Source organism: Myiozetetes cayanensis, unplaced genomic scaffold (assembly GCF_022539395.1).
Source record: "Myiozetetes cayanensis isolate MyiCay16 unplaced genomic scaffold, myiCay2020 scf10, whole genome shotgun sequence".
Classification (NCBI taxonomy): domain Eukaryota; kingdom Metazoa; phylum Chordata; class Aves; order Passeriformes; family Tyrannidae; genus Myiozetetes; species Myiozetetes cayanensis.
In genome coordinates, this window is record NW_026086605.1 from 14,711,970 (window position 1) to 14,736,449 (window position 24,480).

The following is a 24,480-nucleotide window of genomic DNA, read 5'->3' on the forward strand; positions in this document are numbered from 1 at the left end:
GGTAGAGAAAGTGAGGGTGCACTTGCTTTGAACATTAAGGAGAGCTGGCATCCTGTGCTGAGGGAAACACTTCAGCTCTGACTGAGGCTAAAGATGAGGTGGGAATGGGCTGTGACCTGTACTGAAAACTGACAAGCAATGGACAGAGCATTACAGAGGAAGGTGTCACCAGCAGGTGGTCCCCTTGGCATCAATGCTTCAGGTGGGTTTGAACAAAGCCACAGGACACCTGTGCCAGTGGGCAGAAAAGAATCATATCATCAGTCTGGATGGAGAAGGATTGAGGAAGTGACTGCTTCATTCACTTATTTCTTACCTATCACATCAGATTACAGCTCTCATCAGCAGTGTACTGATTCTAGCCTGGAGGACCTACCAATAGGGGTAGTTTTATTTACAAAAACATGTGGATTTAATCAGAGAAACCAGTAATAATTAACCAAGGAGTTGGACATTGAGCAAAGGCTCAATGTCCAGCTGGTATTGGTGGTTCCTTAGCAATTACTCATTGTGTCACCCTTGACTTCTGAGTTATCTACTAACTCAATGAATTCGTGAACAATGAGACAACATGACCCTTACAGTCACTCTACTGTCCCCTTTTACCTACCGTTCCTCAAGAGCACACATGATAAAGAAAATCCTTAAGAGTAGCACCACCCCCACGTGTCCCTATCATAATTCCACTTTTCTAAGCAGCAGGGTGATGATTTAATGGCAGTCACTATCTTTGGGAATGTTGCTCTGTCTCCAACGATAGGGGTTTACTTAGAATGAAGATTCAAAGTCTCTTTGGGGTTTTGTGGCCAGGCAGCTGCCATAACACGCAGACAACGTGGAAATGTGGGAAAGGGAGAAGCAGAAGGAATAGCTCAAAAAGCCTCCAGGCTATGCAGGCAAGAAGTTGGTAAAAGTAGCCCAGATCCTGGGTACTTGGAAAGACCAGTGCAGCATGTGGTCAACTCAGCTGCCAGATGCTGCAAATTTCTCAGGCCTGGGGCACTGCTGGTGGCACATGGAAAAAAAAGGGTACTGTCTCCTTTGGCTTCTGTGGGACCAACTCTTGCTGGACTTTTTGTCACCATTCTGCAGGCTTGTTCTGGCAGGAGAGATCTGTTGCAAAAAAACAGTGTCTTTAGTGGGTCTATATGAGCTTGTCTCTGTTGGTGTACACTGATGAAGGCTTCTGGTGGTTTCTGAACGGTGGCTATGGTGTCCTGCGGTGACTCTCTGGCGTCCCTGTATCTCCCCTTTGATCTCTTTTTTGCGTCTTCCTCTCCTCCCTTCCCCTGAGCCCATGTGGTTTCCCAAGCCCTTTTGGTCACAGCTTTGGTTTGTGGTGTTGTGCAATAGCACCAAGTTAATAAATAACTGCGTGTCATCAGGGATTTTGTCCCAGCGCTACCTGAGGGCGTGGGGGGACTTTTATCCCAAGCATCCACCCAGGACTCAGGCAGAGCAAGGGGAAGGAGCTGCCAAGGGAAAGGAGCTGCCGTCTCTTCTCCCCTGAGCCATGTCAGCGGCCCTGGAGGAGTTCTGCGGCTCTGTCTTCTGGGTGAGTGGCGGCATCATCCCTATTGCCTGTTCTCGGGGTAGGACACTCAGTGGACAGGGAGAGCAGCAGATCCCAAGGCTCACACCTTGTCCTGCCAGTGGAACCCAACGGCCAGCAGTTGGCAGAGATTCTGATATTTATCCAGGACTGCCACAGTACTGAGAGCTATGCGATGCCTGCGTGGTATTCACAGGACATTGAGGCAATGACAGCTCCCTAAGTTAGCCTTGGCCTGTTTTGGCCCAGCTGGAAACACAGTACACCTTGCATAGACCTCTTGGGGAATGATTTGGGTCTGGCTGCTTCAGCTGACTTGGCTCCAGCAAGGGAGCCCATCCCAGGTTCAGGCAGATAGATGGGGAGAGGGATATCACGTCAGACTTTGGCTGAGTGCTGAAATGCTCAGCCAGGAGGGTGGGTGTCAGGAGGGGTACAGTGGTGGGGGGCAGGACCTAAAGGAGTGCTGGCTCTTGTGCTGTGAGCCAGGTGAGAGTCAATCCATCCCAAGTAACTTTGTTTTCTGTTCTTGCTGCCCCCAGAATGATTCTTACCTTGCTCGCCCAGATGCCGACCTGCCTGTGTGCTTCCAGCAGACTGTGCTGGTCTGGGTCCCCCTTGGCTTCTTCTGGATTTTGGCTCCATGGCAGCTCTTGCCCATGTGCAAATCCAGAGCCAAGAAATCATCTGTGACCAAACTCTACATCATCAAACAGGTAGAGTGGGGCTGAGGGGGCACAGATGACAGGCTGGGGCAGCCTGGAATGGAGGTGGTGTGAGTGGAAAGCCTCTGTGCTGCAGTCAGGTATGGGATGGAGAGATGATAAATGTAGGAGAGAAGGAGTAGTGGGATAGGGCACCATCTGGGACAGACATCTTAGACAGGAGTCTAAGATGATGCACATATCTGGGACAGAGGGGACAACAGGGTTAGAATGCACTGGGAGGGAGGGCAGAGTATATACTGAGGCCTCTCTTGTGGTCTGTTATCCTCCAAACTTAAAATGGTGGCAGTGCTAATGTGGAACTGTAGCAGCTTCACGGCGATGAAAGCTCTCCCAGGGCAAGTTTGGGTTGAAAAACGTGTAATGGTGCATGGAACGCAGTGCTTTTGTGCCGAACTGTGTTGTCTTCCAGTGGTTCCCAGTTTCCTCAGTGGGCTGGGTCTCCCCTCAAGGCTGCCCCCCTCTCCTCACAGATCCTGGCTGCTTTGCTGGTGCTGACGGCAGTGGCAGAGTTGGCCCTGGCGTTTGTAGAGGACACGGAGCAGAACACCGTGCCAGCTGTCAAGTACACCAACCCCAGCCTGTACATCGCCACCTGGGTAAGGGATCAGCTGGTAAATGTGCTGTGTGTCACCAAGGAGACACCGTGCGAGACCGCGGGCCAAGCAGCAGAAAACTTCCCTGGCAGAGAGATCAGTAGGAAGCTGTGTCCCCGAGGGAAGTGTAGCCTGGAAATTGGACAGGGACTAGCCCTGAACATGTGTGAGTGGGGCATAAGGGCAATTCATTGAGCACAGGTGTCTGGTTGTACAGTGTTCCCTGCTTTTATCCTTAAAACTGGGATAGGTTCTATGCCTATGTAGCTGAGCTGTCTCTGATACAAGCCTAGTTAGCAGCACTATGGGTTTCACAGAACCGATTGCATATTGTGCACATCAGACCATGGCTTGCTGCTCTCATGTCTCACAGCTTCCCATGGGTTACTGCTCCCTTTCTACAGAGAGTCAGGAGAAGTACCATGGGATGGCCAGGCAGAGGAGAAAGCTGAGGACGTGGGGGCTATTAGCTGGATGGAATATGTGCACAGAAGTTACAGATATCTTGTGTGAGACATGGCGTATTCTAACAGTCTTAACAAAGCCAAAATGCTCAGGAAATGTTACTTTTGCACTTAAAAGTAACACCCCCATTTGCTATCCTTCATATTTTGTCTTGTCATTTCATTTCACATGCAGAGTCCATGTGGCATGATAAGGCAAGGGCCTATAGAGGGGAATTTGCACTGCTGGCACGTGACATGGGTTTAGTTTCCAGTTCTGGAGGCAATATGCAGGAGAGAGGGTGTGACCCCTGACAGCTGGGCATGTCTGAGAATCTGGAGTGGGAAGAGCTAAAAAGAGAAATAGTGCCCTGCTGTAATGTCAGGGTACCTTCAGACCTGATCTTATATCTTCCTGAAATAAACCTTTGCCATATGCAATTAACTCTGAAGCTTATGTAGAGTTGGCAGTGAGCTCAGGCACTGGGAGCTCAGTGTGTTCAAGGCAGTGAATCTCAGCATTTCACGAGTGCTGGCACCCCAGGACACATGCTTCAAAGGCACTTTTACAGTCCAGACTTAGTCCTGCAACCCTACCTGAACCTCTGACTGGTCTTCCTTCCCCCAGCTCCTGGTCCTGCTGATCCACGAGGCACGACGCTTCTGCTTGCGCAGAGACTCGGGTGTACTTTTCTGCTTCTGGGTACTGTCCCTGCTCTGTGGGATACTGCCGTTCCAGTCACTTGTCCGGAGAGCCCTGCAGGTTGGATTTCACAGGAAGCTCTGTGCTTTCCTATGGTCGTGTTCTGTCCCCAAGGAAAGTCCTTCATACTTGTCTCTTGACAAGCTCTCTGTGGTATCACAGAGATCCCAACTGCCCTGGCAACCTTCCAGAACTAGAAAATACCTGAGAAGGAATTGTTTTTTGAATTCGTCCTATCTCTTTGGGGAGGTATAAGGTATCCAGGACCAATTTCTCTGCTTACACACTTAGGGGAGGAGGTCAGGGAGAAGTGGCAAAAGGAAGCTGATCCAGGCTGCATAGCGAGTTTTGTACTGCCCCATTGTGCTCAGCCATGTTCACTTTCCTGGGGACGGATCTTGTCCTTGAGACAATCCCCAACAATAACCCTGGGCTTTCCATCCCTGCAGGAACCAATCTCTGACCTGCCACGGTTTATCCTCTTCTTCATCTCCTATGGGCTCCAGCTGCTCCTCTTCCTTGTCTCAGGTTTCTCAGATGTTGCCCCAGAAACAAAGGAAATGAGGAAGAAGGTGAGAGGACCATGTGGGAGTGGGCTTGGGGCACCACATCCCATGCATTGTGTTGGGCAGGGCAAGCTCCATGTAGGCTCTGGAACCTGGAGCTCCATGCTCCAGGCCCCTCAGGGAGGAAAGACCTGAGGGCATCAACAAATGGCACAGCAAGAGCTGCAGCCTGCAGCCTGGGACATCTGCATCTGTATCCAAGGGAGGCTGCTGCTGGCTATGAGATGGGGTTCCTGGGGTGGGATCTGGCACAGTTGGAAACTTCTGGGGCTCTTTAATGACTGGGGGTGCTGAATCAACTCTAGTCAACACCACCTTTCAACATCAATGATCTCTTGGTACCTACTTTGCTTTGTACCATAGAACCCAGAGGTGACAGCCTCCTTCCTGAGCTCCATCACCTTCGAATGGTACAGCAGGTGAGCAGGGCTCCATGGGAGGCTGGGCTGGAAAAATACAAGAGTGCTTCAGGGCTGGCCCAGCGCTCTTTGGGGTAGCCTGCAGCACAGGCTGCTTGGAGTTAGTAATGAGAGGCACCACACTGAGTTCAGTCTGTGCAACCTGAGCCCAGTGCCAGGCTGGGTATGAAGTCCTTGCATTTTCAGCAGGGATTCTGCAACAAGTGTCATGTAAGAAACTTGCTGAGAGATTTCTCTGCCCCACAGCATTGTTCTCAAGGGCTATCGCAAGCCTTTGGAGATAGAGGATATCTGGGAATTGAAAGATAAAGACAGGACACAGGCACTTTCCACTGCTTTTGAGAAGAACATGAAGACTGCCTTGCAGAAGGCCCAAGCAGAACTGGAGAAACGGAAACACAAGAAAAGACGACAGAAAGTTGACCTGGACCATGGAAACATGACCAAGGCCCAGAGCCAAGACATCCTGGTGCTGGTAAATCCATTTCTACTCTTTGTCTTGTATGAGACTGAGACATCCAGGTCCAGCCTCAGGGAGCAGGATCACCCTATCTCCCTGCAGCCGCTCTTTAGTTCTACAGGGCCATGGACAAGGATGGGGGAATCCATGACAGGGTGTTCCCTGTCCTTGGCAGATTCCTGTGTTTTGAAAGACCAAGAAAGTCTACATCCTTCTGCCCTGTAGAGGACAGGAGAGAAGGACAGGAACCACCCTCAAGTCTGCAGTACAAGCAGCTTCCTTATTTCTATCTTTCCCTACCCCAAATACCTCCCAGCAAAGAAGTCAGACTGAACATCACTCTATGATCATCCCTGGCCTCAGGTTCTTCCTGGGGTGCCTGATTTTTGGCCTGAGAGATTCAGGGTGGTTTGGTTTTTGCAACAGTTGTCTTTGGCATGTAAGAGATGTGTTAGTCCTGGGTATGTATGACATGAGCAGAGATCAGTGAGAGAGAAGGTGACAGGAGGTAAAGCAAAGACTTTATTCAGGACACCTGATCTAGGGTCTGTGTCTGTGATGCTACTCTGGAAGCATCCTTCCAGGTGCAGGAAGCCTGCACAACCAACTGCTTCACTTCTATGTGGGCTTCCCTCCAGGAGGAGAAGCAGCCGAAGAAGAAGAAGAAGAAGGGAGACGAAGGGGACTCTGGCCCTCACGGGGATTACGCCAGGGGTTGGTTGATGAAAACCCTGGGCAAGACCTACCGGCGGAACCTCATGCTAGCAGTGGCATTCAAGGTGGTGCATGATGCACTTGTGTTTGTCAGCCCCCAGCTGCTCAAGTGAGTCTTCTCTCTCTGTCCCTGTCCATATTCTGTTCTGACTTTGCACCCAGCCCCACCACCTCCCTCTGTGCACTGCATCCAGGCCCACCATCTCTATATGTCTACCTCTCCCAGCCCCAGACCCTCAGGACATTTTATGCGTTCACCAAAGGTGGGAGAATATGTTGGGTTATAGTTTAATGAAGAATTGATCTGAGCTGGCTGCCAGCTTTTATGGGTAATAGCTTCCTCCTTGCTCCTTGCATCCCCTGTTACTCCCTCCCTGGAGACAGTCCTGGCTCTTCTCCAGGGGCCCTTCATGAGTCAGTCAGGCTCAGCCCAGCAGGGCCTCTCCAGTTCATTTTGCAGAGCAGCACAGTCTCTGTGGATGATCCGACATGACTGATCCACTGCTGTGTGTGAAACGCAGTGTCCTTGGCAGAACAGGGATGTCCAGCAGATCAAGGGTCCCCAGCTTGCTGAGCATTGAGCCAGCTCTCTAGGGCAGGGTCTCAGTCACCACTCTCATGAGGATGCTCTCCCTGCATTCATGTGGAGTGTCCTGCTCGGGTCTGTCCCAGTAGAGTGAGGGTCTCATGGGCTTCTTTACCCTGCAGGCTGCTGATTGCCTTTGTGTCGAATGAGGATTCCTTTGCCTGGCAAGGCTATTTATACGCCATCCTGCTCTTCCTGACGGCAGTGATCCAGTCCCTCTGCCTGCAGCAGCACTTCAGCTTATGCTTTCAGCTCGGCATAAATGTGCGTGCCAGCCTCATCGCTGCCATTTACAAGAAGGTTTGTATGGTCCTGTCATCGTCCCTGTTGGCTTCCTCTGAGCTGGGCTGTGGATATAATAATTCATTGCCTGCCCCAGCAACCTGGGGTGACTGGGCTGTATGCACTTTACTTCTTAGGAAGGCACAGGAAAAGCTTGGCTTGTGGGATGCCCACCCAGCACTGGGGACACTGTGGGTCTTAGTTCTGCTTGGGACCTGGGTGCTGCAGCCACGTGTTTGAGAGCTACCAGGGGCTGAGGCAGATTTCTTTTCAGAGCAGTGCAACACCTAGGGCAATTGGCACGAGGATTCCTGCACGAGGATGTGTTTCTTTTTATCCAGCATCCAGTGGCTCCTGGTACGCAGGCAGTGAGGAGAGTGCCTGTGGCCAGCAGAGAGGTGCCAGGAGCAGACCCAGGAGCAGTTTCAGTCTGGCCTGCTAACTGCCTGCTCTGGGAGCTAGGCTGCTCCCAGACTGACTTGGGGTGACTATGTTTTCTCTTTCCAGTCACTCACCATGTCCGGTGCCACCCGCAAGGAGTCCACAGTGGGAGAGACTGTGAATCTGATGTCAGCTGATGCCCAGAGGTTCATGGACTTGGCCAACTTTATTCACCAGCTGTGGTCATGTCCCCTGCAAATTATCCTGTCCATTGTCTTCCTCTGGGGAGAGCTGGGCCCCTCTGTCTTGGCTGGCCTTGCAGTCATGGTACTACTGATCCCTATAAACGCGCTCCTGGTTGCCAAGGCCAAAACCATTCAGGTGGGTGCAAGATCCTTCCTGGTCTCCCACCCCTGAGGCCCACTGTTGCTTTCTTCCCTCATTTTCCGCACTCCCCTACCCTTTTCTTTTATGCTATGGATCTTTCCCAGCCTGGGAAGTTGATATCACTTGGGCCAGGGGTGATCTGTTGCTATGAGCAGGAGACAGGTCTGTTTTACCATCACAGTTGAACTTGAACAAGATTAGGGGCAGCCTTGAGGACTGAAAATGAGATATTACCAACCATAAGCTAAAGCTCTGGCTTCTACCTCACAGCAGGGTGTTGTTTTAACCCAGGTTGTCCAGAGACATAGGGAAGCCAAGGTCCAGCTTGGTGGGATGACTTTTCTGGGTTCAGGAGCCTGTCCTTCCCTTTCCTGTGGCAGCCCAGATGTGTTTCCAAGGGTGAGCTGCTGTATGGGTTTGATAACATGTGGTTCTTCTGTTTATAGGTGAGAAACATGAAGAACAAGGATGAACGGATGAAAATAATGACTGAAATCCTCAATGGAATCAAGGTGAGCAGTGAACTGGAGACTCCCCAGGCAGGTGCTGCACCCCTCTTCTTGATGCACTGTACCTGGAGAGTACCTGTGTAACTCTACAGCACCAGTGTTATAGTCCAGCTTGGGGCCCCTGTGTCTGGGATGTCCAAACCACAGTCTCTGCAATTCCCTTGGCTTCCTCACCTCTTGAAAAGTTGGGTGGGGAGGCGCTCTGGGTTCCTGGACCAAGACCTGGGAGCCAAGAGAGGGTCTTCTGGGTGTTTCTTGGTAGTGAGCCCACTGCCATAGTGGCAGAGGGGCTGGCAGTGACCTGTAAGCTGAAACTGAGGGAGTGGCAGTGTGGAAGTGGGGGAATGCTATAAGCCATGGGGTAGGACAGGAGAGGGAAGATGCAATGGCCAAACAGGCCTCAGGAGCTGGTGATGGAGGTGCTGGCCACCAGTGAGCTGAGTGTGGGGGTGGGCTTTCCTGTGAAACCAGCATCTGCTCACCCTGCTCATCCTGCAGATCCTGAAGCTTTTTGCCTGGGAGCCCTCATTTGAAAAGCGAATTAATGGCATACGGGCACATGAGCTGAAGAACTTGCTGAACTTCAGTTACCTGCAGTCTGTCTCTGTCTTTGTGTTCACGTGTGCCCCCTTCCTGGTGAGTGACAACAGCCCAGGGGAGGGCTGCACCTTCCTCTGAGCTGGGGCTTTCCCATCCCAAGGGGATGGGAATTATTGGGAACCTCATATGGAGTGCTCCTGCAGCAATGAAGGGGGCTGGCATCCCTTCCTCTGCCTGGGATGCAGAGTATGATCCCGGCTGCTGGCAGGAGAGCTGTGGTGGAAGGGAGTCCCATCGAGGTGGTGAGATGGGGCCCAAAGGAGAAGGGGGTAGCAGGAGGGGTCCCCAGCAGAAAAGCACTGCTGAGGTCTAAGGGTAACATGGGGGTCTGGACACACAACCACACTGATGGTGTTTTTCCCTGCTATCTCTCCCAGGTCTCCTTGGCCAGTTTTGCTGTCTATGTGCTAGTGGATGAGAACAACATCCTGGATGCACAGAAGGCCTTTACTGCTATCTCCCTTTTCAACGTCCTGCGTTTCCCCATGGCCATGCTGCCCATGGTCCTCTCTTCAGTAGTGCAGGTCAGCCCTCTCTTAGGGCAGGGGGTGCAGAGGGATCCTATGATACCTCTGCCCAAACCAGAACATGGGACTCAGGTGTGTGATGGACACCCAGGGGTTAGTGCACAGGACTCTGCTGGCAGGGGGGTGGGACAGGACTTACATGCATAACACAGGTTTGGGGCTCAGAGGTTGGATGGGGACTGTGTGATGTGATGCTCTGCTTATGGGGCTCCTGCCAGCCCACCCAGCTGCACCCCATGCCCATGTGCCATCCTCATCCTTTTTCTACCATGGCAGGCCAATGTGTCGACTGCAAGGCTGGAGCGCTACCTGAGTGGAGAAAACCTGGACACCTCAGCTATCTACCACAACACCATTCCAGGCAGGTGAACCCCCAGATTACTCCCCGTGGGTCACAGGCTGTCCCAGCCCTGGGTTTTCCCAGTCCTGAGGGCCCTCTCTGCTGACAGGCAGCGCTGTGCGTTTCTCGGAGGCCACCTTTTCCTGGGAGCAGGACAGCAGTCCTGCGATAAGAGAGTAAGTGCTCTGCACCATATTGGGGGCAGATGGCTGGGGAGCAGGAGCCTTTCTGGGTTGTTAATTTGGGAAGGCAATCACTTCTAACAGTGGTGCTAGACACGAGTGTCCTAGAGACACTCCACTCTGTGCTGGTCCCACTCAGGAGCTGTGGGCAACCTGGCAGTGCTGCTTCCTCAGCCCTCATGTGTTTGCAGTGTGACCCTGGACATTGCACCTGGGAGCCTGGTGGCCGTGGTGGGAGCTGTGGGCTCAGGCAAATCGTCATTGGTGTCAGCCATGCTTGGGGAGATGGAGAATATCAAGGGACACGTCAACATCCAGGTGAGAAGAGCCGGCCGATGCAGGGGGCTTTGGGGCTACCTGTGAGCTCAGTGGGGAAGCAGCAGGGCAGGACTGTCCCAGAGTGGTGGCTCAGGGCAAGGACAGGCTGCAGGAGGTGGCAGTGCTTAAGCTGATGATCTGACAAGGTAACTGTTGTGTCTCTCCTTCCAGGGTTCCCTGGCCTATGTCCCCCAGCAGGCCTGGATCCAGAATGCCACGCTGAAAGACAACATCCTTTTTGGGTCAGAACTGGATGAAGCCCGGTATCAGCAGGTCCTTAAGGCCTGCGCCCTCCTTCCAGACCTGAAGCTGCTGCCTGCAGGTGACCAGACAGAGATTGGAGAGAAGGTAACAGCCCTGGGGGCTATGGATTTTCCATAACACCTGCAGCAGAGAACAGAGCTGTAGCCCTGTGCCAAGCCCCATGCCCAGAGAAGTTCTTCCTTTCCAGGGTATCAACCTGAGTGGGGGCCAGAAGCAGCGAGTGAGCCTGGCCCGGGCAGTGTACAGCAACGCAGACATCTACGTGCTGGACGACCCGCTGTCTGCCGTGGATGCTCACGTTGGCAAGTACCTCTTCGAGCACGTGCTGGGGCCAAAAGGGCTGCTGCAAAACAAGGTGAGCACACATGCCCCCCTACCCACCACACAGCCAGGCAGGAATGGCACTGGCACAGTGTTGATGAGCCAGGGAAGACTGAGGCTGTCTGCTTGGGACAGAGAAGGATCCTGTGGCTTTCACATGGGGCTGCAGCAGGCAGGAGAGACCTCATGGGTGCTCTGTGTCTGCACTGATAAGCAGAGAAGTCCCCAGCTAGGGGATGGAGAGCCTGCAGGCCCATGGCTGGGAGGCAACGAGTGTTCTGATGATCCACTACCCTGCAACCGCTTTGTTGCAGACGCGGATCTTGGTGACGCACGGTATCAGCTTCCTGCCCCAGGTCGACAACATTGTGGTGCTGGCAGCAGGAGCAGTGACTGAGCATGGCTCCTACAGCAACCTGCTGGCAAACAAGGGGGCCTTTGCCCAATTCCTGAACTTGTATGGCAACCAGGAGGAGGATGTTTCAGAGAAAAATACCACAGGTACTGGGAACACAATGGGGCTGTGGCAGTTAGAGGGGCTGTGCATGGATCTTGTGGATATGAAGATCTGATTTGTCAGTCTGACCTGGCTCTATCCAGTCCAGGCACGAATGGTGGCTGCTGTGAATCCTTCCCAGCTTCTGGCAATCAGCAGCACAAGGACTTCCTGCCTAAGATTTGCATCCAGGCATTATGTTGAGCAGTCAGCAAAGGATCTGTCTGATTTTTTTTACTCCCTTTTTAGTTCATTTATGTATATGTGTCCCAAAATCTTATGTGGCAACAGGCTTTGTATTTTAGTGATGCTGAGGTGAGAAAGATCCTTTGGTTTGTTCTAAACATGCCACTGGATAACATTAATCTTTATTATGTCTCCCAGTGCCATGGGGAGGAGTGGTATCAGGTCAGGTGGATGCCCACCCTGCCCGGGCTCAGCACAGTTGTCCAGCTGCAGCCTGGCTATTCCCAGACCACTCTGACAGGACCCATCTTCACCTGTTCCTGAACTGGACTGATATGACCTACTACCTCTCGCACCTGCTAAACTAGCACAAACCTCTGCTTGAGGTCACACCAGTGGTAGTGAGCAGCAGAGACTGCCTTCACGCAGGCCTTTAGCCCTATGTCCCCTGTAACTTCTCCCTCCAGCACAGTGGATTTCTTTCTCCTTCTGCTATACTGGGCTTGCAGCAGGGTTGGAGAAGGTGTGATAAGTAGTGGTAGGACATAGCCCGAGCCTGGGATAAGGGGTGGAGCTGAGTGCAGCAGAGGTGTGGTGTATCTGATCTGCTCTCTCTTGTGCCTGATCCTACCTTCCCTCATCCCTGTTCTTGTAGCTGTTGGCTTAGCTGGGGGTGAAGAACAGAGTGATGATGATCTTGAGCCTTTCGTGGAGGAGGGCTCTGAAGATGTGGTGACTATGACCCTGAAGCGAGAGGCCAGCATCCATCGGAGACAATTGAGTCACAGGTGAGATGTGCCCTGAGTTCTCAGCTCTCTTCCCTGCCCCATGCACTGCTCTCTCAGAGACATGGGTCTGGGGTCTTCCCAGGAAGTTCCTGTTGAGAGCCTCCCTACCTGCTCCTACAAGCTGGTCTGGGTCAGGGGCGTTTACTCACATTACTTACATTAATGTGTCACAGCTTTACTCCTTACCTTCTGTGGTCTTCCCTGGAACTCACACTGCTGGATGGTTCTGGTTTTGGGGATGAGGGCTATGATTTTATGGCTGTAAATGCCTAGTGCTTCCACAAGGCTTATTCAAAGATGGCCCAGCTGGGACATTAATTTCCAGTGGGGTCCAGCACTGGAGATCCAATGCAGCATAGAGATGGACCCCCAGGAGATTAGTACCAATCCAACATCCCACTATTAATGATGCCTATCACCTCCCTGCAGGCTTAGTAAAAAAAGCACCAGTTCCTGGAAGAAGGCCAAGGAGGAGCCCCCAAAGAAGGTGAAGGGACAGAAACTGATTGAGAAAGAAACTGTGGAAACCGGCAAGGTGAGGAGGATGGAAGATGAAGCACTGTGCTGCCCTGGCTCAGTGCTACCAGACCCTGACTGTGGCTCAGAGAAGCTGGTGTGGGCTGGTGTAGCCCCACTGCAGCCAAGAGACACAAAGGGGACAGAGCTGCCTGGGACTGGTGGGCAAGGTGGTGGAGAGAGCACTTGGGCAGCAAGGTGGGAGTCCCAAGTCTGTGCTGGGTGTTATTTGGCTGAGGTTTGCTGGGCAGTGGTAATGGGCTAAATTGGTCCACAGGTAAAGTTCTCCATGTACCTGCGGTACCTGCGTGCTGTGGGCTTGTGCTATTCCTTCTGGATCGCCATGGGCTACGTTGGAGAGTACGTTGCCTATGTGGGGACCAGCCTGTGGCTCAGTGCCTGGACGGACGACGCGCAGCGCTACCTGAACCAGACCTATCCCACGGAGCAGCGAGACCTGCGGATCGGTGTCTTTGGGGCACTCGGGGTGTCACAAGGTGGGTGTAGGAGGACAGGGGCCCCACTTACCTCAGCTGTGTGGTCCAGAAGGGATATATGACTTGCAAGACCTGCAGCCAGCAGCGCAGCAAGGAGCAGGGGACCCAGCATTGTCTTCATTTGCCTGCTGCTGCCTTCCTTCCAGCTCCTGGCCGAACTGGGGGCAGATACCAGTCCAAAACCAGCATAAATTGCCCCAGGAAGTCTGTGTGGCCTCCTTAGGCTGAAGATCACTGTCCTTAATCAGTTTGGACATAGTGCTAGGGCCCAAGGCTTTCCAAAAGGGTTAGCTTTCCTGCCCTGGGGTGGCATGCAGTTACTGGGGCAACGCAGGAAGGTGGGATGCAGGATTATCCCAGTGGCTCACTGCAGAGCTGCTGGCTTGGAGCTGTGGTGTTACTCTGTTAAGCCAAAGAGGGCCTGGTGAGCTGGTGTGACCCCCTCTGTGCTGTCCTTGCAGCTCTCTTCCTGCTCTTTGCCACCATACTCTCTGCTCGGGGCTCCGTGCGAGCCTCACGGGTTATGCATCAGCAGCTGCTCAGCAACATCCTGCGTGTGCCCATGAGCTTCTTTGACACGACCCCAACTGGCCGCATTGTGAATAGGTTTGCCAAGGTAAGAGAACAGCCCCAGCATGGAGAAGGTGTTTGCTCCAGCAAGTCTGAAGAGCGTTGGGTACTGACATAACCGTACTGCTGTCAAGCACAGCTCAGCTGAGCCCAGATAAGGGCCAGGAAGGGACCAGAAGGGCATGGTGGATACAAGCCTGACTGAGAGGCAAACCATGTCCTGCGCTATACTTCAAAGACAGTGTCCAGCAAATCATAGGAAGTTATCTCCTCTGCTCAGTGCTAAGGAGGTCACAATTGGATACTGTGTCCTCTTTTGGGATCACCTGGTCAAGAAGGATGTGGAGAAACTGAAGAGGGTCCATAGTAGATCACCAAGGGAGGTAGGAGCCTAGAGCTCATGTCCCACAATGAGATGTCCTTCTGGTTATGGAGTTTCAGAAAAATATAGTCTTTTCTATGTAAGTGAAGCTCACAAAACAAAGCGAAGATGAAAAGGAGGAAAATACAGACAGGTAATTTCAAATGTGCTGCTGCTCTACTTCTTCCTTTGGTGCCATGTCTTGATTTTTGGGAATAAAATTTCTCTTGAAATCAAGCCTCAGGCCTGCTGGGTTTACTCTGAAATGAGAAAGTATGTGATGCCTGGCTAGGAGATGGGTGAGGGCCAATTGGAGACCTGTGTGCTCCTGTCTGCATGGACCTGCAGTTAGTCCTGTCCCTCCTTCTGTCTCAATTCCTGCTCCTGCATCCTGGGTCCAGATGAAGATGCAGTTCCTAAAGCTGGTCTGTGCAACAGGGGAATATTATACGAAGTTTTTCTGTTATATCAGCTGTTCCCTAGCTAAGAGCTGTAGCCCTAAATGAGGTTGTAACCATAACACCAATCCAGGGTCATCCAATATTTTTACAAGTGTCTGGCACTGTGTTGCCATACGAATGAGTAGGAACCCTGTATGTGTGGGGTCTTTGGGCTTCTCCCTCTCTCTGTGGTCACTGACTGCTTCTCTATGCTTTTTCATATGCTCCAGGACATCTTCACGGTAGACGAGACCATTCCCATGTCATTCCGCAGCTGGCTCTCCTGTTTCATGGGCATCATTAGCACATTGGTCATGATCTGCCTGGCCACTCCATACTTCGCTCTCATTATCATTCCCTTGAGCATCTTCTACTATTTTGTGCTGGTGAGTAACTGTGGCTTGAGTGAAGCTTCTTCCCTCCTGAGAGCAGTATATTTGTGGCTGCTGGTCTTTGTGTTGGTAACCAAGCTGTGTTCCTCATTTCAGCGCTTCTATGTCTCCACGTCACGTCAGCTAAGGCGTCTGGACTCTGTCACCAGGTCTCCCATCTACTCCCACTTTGGTGAGACAGTGTCAGGCCTTTCTGTGATCCGGGCCTATGGACACCAAGAACGCTTCCTGCAGCATAATGAGGCCATCATGGACATCAATCAGAAAAGTGTTTATTCCTGGATAATCTCAAATAGGTGAGTTTTACCCCTTATGTCACAGAACAGCCTGCAGCACCTCTCTCCAGGGGCTTCTGGGTCCTGAGAGAGGTCCCTGAGATGCTGCAGTTCTCCCTCTTGATCTCAGCATTGAGGGTCTGTGTAGGAACTGGGGAAGTTTAGGATAGAGGTGCCATCTCAGGGAATGAGACATGTTAGGGTGATTTTGAAAGCCAGAATGTGGACCCTACAGAGTGTCCAGAGCCTGGGCAGGGTGAGCTGTGCAGTCAAGGACTGAGATGCTCTTGGTAGCTTCTGGGAAGAGGCTGATGTTCCAGGCCAGGCGGGAGCGTGATGTGGGCACTCTTCGGTGTTGATGTCTTACTGTTGATGCTTTGGGTCACACCTTTGGGTGTGTGAGGGTTGTACAGTTGGGGCTTCTCCAGAGGAGGTTATGTGTGAGACATGGACTGGCATAAAATGAACCTGCTTGCAGGCCACAAATGACCTGCAACGTGTACCATGTGAACAGCACTGGGCTGGATGTGAGGGATGCTGGTAGGGTTCTGCTCTTACTGGTGGGCTCTGTTGGGCACAGGCAGATACATCTCTGCCTCTCCCACTGCCCTTCAGCTGTTCTCTCCTGGAACAGGTGGCTGGCCATCCGTCTGGAGTTCGTTGGGAGCCTGGTGGTCTTCTTCTCTGCACTTCTAGCAGTGATTTCAAAGGGCACTTTGGAGGGCGGCATCGTGGGTCTTTCTGTCTCCTCTGCTCTCAGTGTGAGTCAATGAAAACATTTCATCCCAGGACAGGGCTGTTCCTGGGAGCTCTGGGCTGGCTGCAGGATGCTGCCCTGCCTGCAGCTCTGATTCATGAAAAAGGGATTATCTGGGGTGTCACATCACCTGGGTAGCAGCTATGGAGCCAAGGAAGCATACATCCCAGTGTGAGTGGATACAGGCTTCCATGGGGAGGAGTACAGTCCTGCTGTGGGTCAGAGATGCTGCAGCAAAGTTTTTGAAGAGCTAGAGATGGTGGGCTGTGGCTGAGGACTGGAGATCCCAGACCAGGGACACTCGTGTCCAGGCTGAATCCCTGAGCTGAGGTGGGAGGTGGTTGTTCCTGGGTCCCACTGAGCTCTGCATCTTCTGATTCTGCCATGCAGGTGACCCAGACACTGAACTGGCTGGTGAGGACATCTTCGGAGTTGGAGACAAACATCGTGGCTGTGGAGCGGGTACACGAGTACACAAAGGTGAAGAATGAGGTGAGGAAACCAGGGTCCAGGAAAGCACCTGCTGTACAACGTCGTGCTCAACAGCCTCTCAGAATGCAAGTCCCCACCTAATGCTCCTGTGCCCTCCCCCAGGCTCCATGGGTGACAGGAAAGCGACCACCACATGGCTGGCCCAGCAAAGGCGAGATCCAGTTCATTGACTACAAAGTTCGTTACAGACCTGAACTGGACCTGGTTCTTCAGGGGATCACCTGCAATATTGGGAGCACTGAGAAGGTGCCTTTGCCCTCATTACACTCTTTACAGAGTCACACTGTGTTAAAGCTTGTGTTGTTCCTCTTGGCTTGAGTCTGTGCGCTGGGGAGGGATTGTGATGGGATGTGGCTCCTGGGGACTCAAGATGCAGGAAAGGGACAGTCTGGGAGATGGTGAGGGTGGGAAGTCCCACTAGACCAAGATGGAAAGCATCTGCCCTCTTTTCTTCAGCTCTGTCAGCTGGTTTAAAAAGCTGCTTCCACAGGTTGGGGTTGTGGGCCGGACCGGGGCTGGAAAATCCTCCCTCACCAACTGCCTCTTCCGAGTGCTGGAGGCTGCTGGAGGGAAGATCATCATCGATGAGGTGGACATAGCAACAATTGGCCTCCATGACTTGCGCAAGAACCTCACCATCATCCCCCAGGTGAGCTGATCCCCACCTTTCCACATCCCGCTGCTGCGTGGCTCCTGCAGGCTGTTTCCTGGGCTATGTATTGCCCTCAGCGCATCCCTGGGTGCTGTGGAGACTATAAAGGCTTGTGAGCATGCTGTCACCACCTCCCCTGCCCAGCTGCAGGCAGTGGCATGGGAAGGATTTGGGGACCTGGACCCATTGCCCCTGCTGAATGGCTGTGGTGTGGCTGAACACAGTGCTGTCCCTGGCAGGACCCTGTGCTCTTTACTGGAACCCTGCGGATGAACCTGGACCCCTTTGACCAGTACTCAGACGAGGAGGTCTGGAAGGCCCTTGAGCTGGCTCATCTGAAGACATATGTGCAAGGCCATCCCGAGGGACTGCTGCATACCCTGAGCGAGGGAGGGGAGAACCTGAGGTGAGCAGGTCCAGCTCCCCTCCCTTCTCTTGTTCCCAGGGACCCGCCTGGAACAGCAGCTGCCAGCAGAGTGGCTGTCCAGAAATGAGGGCACAGAAGCTTCTGGGAAAAGAAGGTGGCAGAAAAGGGTCCAGGAGCCAGAGCTTTTAGGAAGCCAGAGTGAACTAACCCTTCTATGAGGGCCCAGAGAGAAAAATGCTGAGAGATGTGGTGCTCAGGGTGGCAGATGCAGGGGGAATGCCAGGCATGGTGTTGGGTCAGGGCAGTGTGTGCCACTAGGCTTGCAGAAGCTCTGATAGTGTCTGTCTAGTAGCTCATGTTCTCCATCTCATCCCAGTGTTGGGCAGAGGCAGCTGGTGTGCCTGGCCCGGGCCCTTCTCCGCAAAGCCAAGATCCTCATCCTGGATGAAGCAACAGCAGCCGTAGATCTGGAAACTGACCATTTAATCCAGACAACAATCCGGAGCGAGTTTGCTGACTGCACTGTCCTTACTATCGCCCACCGCCTCCATACCATCATGGACAGCAACAGGTACCATGGGACAGTACCATGGGGCAAGAGGAATTGGAATCTGGACTCCTACGATGGGGCAGGAGGTGGCCAGCAGCAGAAGCAAGGATATAGCCAGAGGGGCAGGGGTGGATGTAGTGCCTGGGGCAGTAATATACAGTGGTTCTAGAAGAGGAGAATAGGAAGGTTGGCCATGCAGTACTTAGGCGTTTGTGGGAGAAACATTTTTTGGGATCGTTCTTTACAGCAACAGACCATAGAGGCACTCACTGTTGACACCTTACATGAGTCACCCTGTCAGCACAGGGAGGAGGGCTGTGCCCTCACCACTGCTGAGAGGTGAACCACATAATGTGGCTGCAGCAGTGAGGGTCAGTGGGGGTGCACCACTGGTGCCATCAGTGCTGTCAACTTGGATCCTGGGAGCTCAGGCCTTCTTGTTCCCCTCTGCCAGGGTGATGGTGCTGCAAGCTGGGCAGATTGTGGAATTTGACAGCCCTGAGGAGCTGCTCCAGAAGCAGGGCATCTTCTCCGCGATGGCAAAGGACGCTGGCATCACCAATACTGAAAGTACAGCCCTGTAGGGGGAGCGCTGCAGTGTCCGGGCGTGTGCGGGCAGCTCCCTCCTGCTGGCGCTCACTGAGCTGGCGTCAGCGTCTCCCCGCAGCCAAGCTGCCCAGGAATTTGCCTTTCTGCAGCTGGGAAGCAGAGAGGGTGGCTTCTCTGGTTGTCCAGAGACAGAACATTGCTACCATGCCCTGCCTGCTGTGCACACAAGGGTCTGGAGCTGCCTAACTTATTCTACAGAGGGGAAAAGCTATCTGCGATGCAGGGAGATCATGACCCCTGTTTGGGGTGGTCTTACTTTTTGTACTTTACCATGCGCAGTGAACCTACCTTAGATGCTTTAGCACTATGAAATTAAATTGCTGTTTAATCTAAGAATGGATGCTATAATTTATTTACTTTTTTAACTGTTTCAACTTAAAGGCTGACATCAAAAAAGCCATGGTTTAACCTTAAACCTGGCTAGTGTGCTTCGAGGAAGCTGCCAACAGAGGTTACACAGAGGGGCAGGCAGTCCAAACTGAGAGGCGCAGCTATACCCAGGCATAAACACTATGTGGCAAAACCAGGGTCTGCCAGCCTTCCCTGTGGCTATGATCCCTTCAATTGTAGTGCAAATAAGTAACAAGCCCCTCCCTGAGGCTATTCGTAACCGGATTTTGGGCTCTGGGTACAGACTGCAAACATGACTGTGGTGGAGATAAACTGAAGAGGTGCAAGCACGTGTCCGTGCTACAGCCATGCACACACCAACTATGGTGGTTACTCTTGACAAACTCTTTGTTCCTGGACACCAAAGCCAGGAGCTGTAGTGCTGACCTCAGTGCTACCCTGTAGGGGAAGAGGGCAGTGCAATCACTTAATCTTAATGAAGAACGTTCCTGTGGGGGTTTGCCAGTGCCTGAGCTGGAGCTGGCACAAACACCATGGCAGAAGCATGCTGGACCCCACTGAAAGGGAAATTTCCTGGCCCTGCGGGGTCTGCATGAAGTCTGTGGGCTTTGGCCCCACTGCAGCACAGGCCCGGCTCTCCTCTCAGCTCTCCCAACATTTGCACAGGCACCTTCTATACACAAGGGCAAATCTTTATTTACAGAGCAGCAGTACAGGGGATACGAACACTACTCCATGAAGGGAGCTTCCTCCCTTCTGGGCATGGCAGCAGCAGGTATCACACACCAACCCAGCAAAGGCAACACATCCCTCCCAGGGATGGTCCTGCCCTTCCAGAATGTCAGCACTGTCTCCAGTGCCCTGAAAGAAGACACAGGTGAGGCAATTCTGATCAGAGCCCCCAAAAAATCAAAGTGGAGGACAATTTGTGCTTTGCCTTCTGCCCTGCCCCAGCCCAGAGCTGCCAGGTTGGCTTGTCAGTGCAAAGATGGGTCCTGGGCATGGGAGATCCTGCACTGACAAGGGAAGATGGTGTTCCGGACTTCTGGTTCACCTGAGATGAGATGGCTGCTGGTAGCAGCAGAGCTTGGAGAGGCCGAGCCCCCGGGAGGCCAAGCACAGGGACAAGGCACCTGCTGGGGGCTTTGTTGCAGGAATTTCAGAGGCCAGGCCCATCCCACCCTTGGAGCTCAGCTACTCACAGCAAACCTCAGAGCTGCTTCCCCAGGCAGTGTGTAGATGTCCCACCATGGGTCCTGCACAGACAGGCAAGACCCAGCTCCTGCTGGTGATCCTGAGAAGGCACAGAGAGCACGTTGGCAAGGTCTGGGCTGCTTTTAATACTACTTCACTAAGCGCAGTCTCAAGAAACTTGGCATTAGCCTTCCACAATTTAAACCCACAGCAGCTCCTCAGCTTTAGTCGAGCCTTACCCTCCTGGGCAGGCCACAGCCCCAAGCCTTGCTCCCCTGCCCCCAGCTGGACACAGGAGGCTCAAACAGCACAGCTGAACTCACCCCTGCCCTCACACAAGCTGCCTGTCCTGCCTACCTGGCCAACTCACTATTCTTCCTCCCTTGAAGGGGAGGTGGCAGTCAGTGTGTTGGGGCCCAATAGCACTACACGGCTGTGAGGCAGACAGTCCTGTGGCAAGTAGTGGGGGATGCAGGGCTGGCCAGCCTCCCCAAGACTCCCAGCAGTCCTGGCAGGAACAAGGCATGGGGTGCAGGCTCCTGCCTGCCGTCTCATGTGTACTCTGTCTTCCGGATGTAACTCGAGGGCACATAGCCCTGCTTCCCGTGTGCCTCGGCCAGCCACCACTCCTGATTGCCTGTGATGTCCTCAAACTGCAGGATCTTGAGTCTCTGGTTAGCTGATACACTCAGCTCATTAGTGTTTCGGCCTTTGAAGGTGTAGAGAGCGTAATAGACCTGCCAGACAGAGGGAGAATATCACTTGGATGGTCACACCACAGCCTTGCTGTTGCACTGCATAGGACTTGTGGGCTTTTGTCCTCACCAAACAGCGCCAGCCCCAGCCCCAGCCCCATCCTGGCCAGGCCTCCACCTGCCCACCCCCATGTGCAGCCTGGGTCTCTGTCTCTGCACCTCTGTTGCTGGGAGAAAAGATCTCATACTTCACCTCTCACCTCTCCCTGGTCACTCCCAGGGAGGAGGATGACTCAATCTGCAGTTAAGCAAGGGGATCAGCCCTTGGGATGCCCAGTCTCCCCAGAGTGGCTGACAACTCACCTGGTTGCCCTCTGACTCGCTGCTCTCCAATCCAGAGTCTCTGTCCTCCACTGAGGGCGTGGGCCTGAGGTGTGCTTTGGTGGGGTGCCCATTGCGAGAGCTGGGGCTGCAGCCCAGCTCGGGGCGGCTGTAGCGGCACTGAGACACCACTGTTCCAGCCTCCAGTGGGGCTGTCCTGTCACCACAGCCAAGCTGGGGCAGAGAGGGGGAGTCCCTCTCCAGTGGGGACTGCCCAGGCTGGTATGTGTCTGCTGGGGAGGCAGAGTCCTGCAGGGGTTTCTGAGTGAAGGTGACGGCTGCCCCGCTGGGGCTGAAGGTCAGCGTGGCATTGCTGTGGGGAGAGGAGTTGCTGTGCTCCGACTCGTTGGAAGAGTGGCTGCCCACAGAGACGTCTGACTGACTGCGGCGTGGGTTGTAGGGCTTCAGAAAGGAGCTGTACACAAAGCCTTTCGTCACTGCAGAGAGGCAAAGAAAGAGAGCTCAGACTGGGACACAGGACAACCAGGGGAAGGGACTCCCCACAGGCAAGGGCAGGGAGCAGCCACCTACCCCCATTGTCTATCAGCCAGCGATTCTGGCTGCCCATGGGGTCCTTCTTCTTGATGACACCCACAATGTCTCCTTCCAGCAGTGAGACATCCAGGTCCTGGGCAGCATTGAAATTGCGCTCTGCCTGGAAGAGACTCTCTGGGGGATAGCGGGCCAGGAGGGCAGCTCGGACATCATCTGACTGCAGGAGGTGGGTGGGCTGCAGAAGAACAAGGCAGGTGTGAGTGGCTGTCCCGGGCTCTGCAAGCCCTGACATCGGGCAGGGGGAACTCACCAAGCCGACAAGGGGCTGCCGCCGGGCAGACTGCCGCTCCATGCTCTTCCTTTCAAAAGTCTTCTTGGGAGCTGCCTGGGACTCTGGGTAGAAGGTGAAGGCCTGGAGCTGCTGGAGGACTCGACTGTGCTCATCCTGGAAGATGGCAATGAGGTTCCCCTCCCTGCCAGACACCTTTAGCAACTGGAACCAGAGCAGAGTTGAATATCCTGTTAGGTGACAGCTGCTGGGAAAAGAGGCCAAGAGCTACAGCAAAGACCATGACAAGGGTTCTGCATCCTGCCTGTGACTTGCACGGGACCCAGATTTGCAGTCCTGCCTGGATTCAGCTCTGAGTGGTCCTCAAACTCATGACCTGCGATTCTCCTAGGCAAATCCTCTTCTGCCACTGGTCTAAGAGTAGCCAGAACCTTCATCATATCTACGCATCATGACCCCACAATCCCTGTCCTGACAGCATCCCACAGGAGTCCTCCACAAGTCACTTGTGGTCTTAAACAGTGGCAAGCTCTGCACAGAGTTTAGTGTTGCACTAAGCCCAGAGCACTGTCTGCACTCCAGTAACTCACCGACAGCAGGGGTCTCAGCTCCTCCAGGGCCAGGCGCACGAAGTCACAGTGTGCCTCGGCGTAGCCCCGCACACAGCTGGCAAACAGCTCCTTGGCGAAGCGCAGGAACTTGGGCAGCTCATCCAGCAGCTGGGCATTGAGGGCCTCATAGTTGTTGCGGGCTGACTGCAGCTCCTCCAAGGTTCGCTTGTCCTTCAACTTTTCTGCTCTCTCCGTGTAGTTGTGGAAGTCGAGGAGCTTGTCAAACCGTTTCTGCACCAGCTTGTGGGGCCCCGCAAACATGCTCAGCAGCTGGTTCAGGGGTGAGCTCACCAGCCGCTCTGTCCGCTCTTTCTGGTGGGCAGAGATGCAGAGAGAAGGTGAGACAAGCTGCTCTCTCCCACTGTGCAGTGAACACTAGCAGCTCATTTTCTAGCATGCAGGAAAATATCCTCCCTAGGACAGTATAGAGACTGTCCTCCTAGTGGCACCCACAAAACCTCCAGAGGTCCCTTCCAAGAGGAATTATTTTATAATCTTACATAACTGTGCCAGCATAGGTAACACTATGGAAAGTACCCAAAACACTCACATAAACAGCTGTAGCATTTCAGGTAGAGCTTACCAAATGTTTATCTAACAGGCATATCCATAAATTCCCAGGCATCAAAGCTCTCAGAACTAAGCAGTAGTGCTCACACCTCTCCCAAGTTACCCTCCCTGCAGCCTCTCAGAGGCTGCCCTTCTGCAGCAAACCCCCAGGGAGGGATCCTGAGGGATACCTCCAGCACATGAGAGCACAGCCTCACTCACAAAGTTGGAGAAGAGCTGGTCACTGATGAGACGATTCACTTTCTGGAACTGGTCCAAGTCCCCACTCGCCTTCTCTGTGCACAAGTCCCACATGCTCCCTGCTGCCAGTGCCTTCATACAAGCAGACTCCTGCACCAGGGAGACAGAGTCAGCTCAACTACGCTTGCTGCCCAGTAGAGGCCTCCCAGGGCAAGCCAGACTCTCAGAGACCACCCGCCCAGCAGGGCTGAGGCCAAAAGCACTCGCCAGAGGCACTGCAGGTACACACCATGCAGACAGGAGGGGCAGTGACTGGCAAGCCCCACAGGTTTGGCATCACACCCAGACTGACTCACCCGGACATGCTGTAGGTAGAGGGAAAGGTCCCGGATGAAGGACTTGATCAGCCGCTCCTGCATCCGGAAATTTTTCTCCATCTCTTCAAAGGCTTCATCCTTCAGCTGTGAGAGAAAGTGTTTCAATGCATGACTCCAGCACCTTCCAGAGTGCAAGACGTGGGGCCTCTTGCCCACAAGCTGAACAGCAGGGATGGGTGGTTCAGACCCTAAGCTCACACTGTCTTGCTGCTCTTGATCAGAGCTACACTTTGGGGAAGGGGGTGGAGGAACAGCAGATACCACTGGAGAAGCACTGCAGGTAAGTGTACGATGTACATTACCTGAGGTGCAAAGCCTGTGAGATGCTTGAGGTGGCTGCTCACACGGTTAGATTTCTTGATGATAGAGTGGAAGTTGAGCTTAGAGATTTTCTCCATGAGGCTATCCTCATCCCCCTTCCTGTACTTTAGCACTAAAGAGATTGATATAGAAATCAAAACCCTTGTAAGCACAACACTCATGTCTTACAGTGCCTCATTAACAATCACCTTGT

The 24,480-nt window shown here is 53.3% G+C and overlaps 2 protein-coding genes across 8 annotated transcripts in view; one reads left to right on the plus strand and one right to left on the minus strand.

The window, feature by feature from the left end:
- The first annotated feature begins 1,350 nt into the window (after positions 1 to 1,350).
- On the plus strand, positions 1,351 to 19,159 carry ABCC2 (ATP binding cassette subfamily C member 2). Its single transcript, XM_050340812.1, has 32 exons — positions 1,351 to 1,555; positions 2,095 to 2,268; positions 2,751 to 2,876; positions 3,945 to 4,079; positions 4,469 to 4,591; positions 4,949 to 5,004; positions 5,251 to 5,479; positions 6,103 to 6,287; positions 6,887 to 7,064; positions 7,554 to 7,808; positions 8,261 to 8,326; positions 8,822 to 8,959; positions 9,301 to 9,447; positions 9,727 to 9,815; positions 9,904 to 9,966; positions 10,164 to 10,290; positions 10,462 to 10,638; positions 10,742 to 10,909; positions 11,190 to 11,376; positions 12,213 to 12,345; positions 12,775 to 12,880; positions 13,139 to 13,358; positions 13,820 to 13,974; positions 14,960 to 15,115; positions 15,218 to 15,417; positions 16,031 to 16,157; positions 16,544 to 16,645; positions 16,748 to 16,891; positions 17,136 to 17,294; positions 17,537 to 17,703; positions 18,041 to 18,235; positions 18,669 to 19,159. Exons 1-32 carry the CDS (start codon positions 1,514 to 1,516, stop codon positions 18,796 to 18,798), a joined length of 4,659 nt encoding a protein of 1,552 aa, XP_050196769.1. The 5' UTR covers positions 1,351 to 1,513; the 3' UTR covers positions 18,799 to 19,159.
- A 691-nt stretch (positions 19,160 to 19,850) lies between these two features.
- Positions 19,851 to 24,480, minus strand: part of DNMBP (dynamin binding protein) — a 33,565-nt gene continuing 28,935 nt past the window's right edge. For all 7 annotated transcript variants that reach the window (XM_050305225.1, XM_050305224.1, XM_050305230.1 and 4 more), the window contains 8 exons: positions 24,269 to 24,399; positions 23,946 to 24,050; positions 23,611 to 23,739; positions 22,819 to 23,151; positions 22,250 to 22,432; positions 21,976 to 22,174; positions 21,427 to 21,881; positions 19,851 to 21,105 (listed from right to left, as the gene is read on the minus strand). In XM_050305225.1, the coding sequence (XP_050161182.1) occupies positions 20,920 to 21,105; positions 21,427 to 21,881; positions 21,976 to 22,174; positions 22,250 to 22,432; positions 22,819 to 23,151; positions 23,611 to 23,739; positions 23,946 to 24,050; positions 24,269 to 24,399 (1,721 nt within the window). In that variant the 3' untranslated portion in view covers positions 19,851 to 20,919. The remainder of the gene's footprint in view (positions 21,106 to 21,426; positions 21,882 to 21,975; positions 22,175 to 22,249; positions 22,433 to 22,818; positions 23,152 to 23,610; positions 23,740 to 23,945; positions 24,051 to 24,268; positions 24,400 to 24,480) is intronic.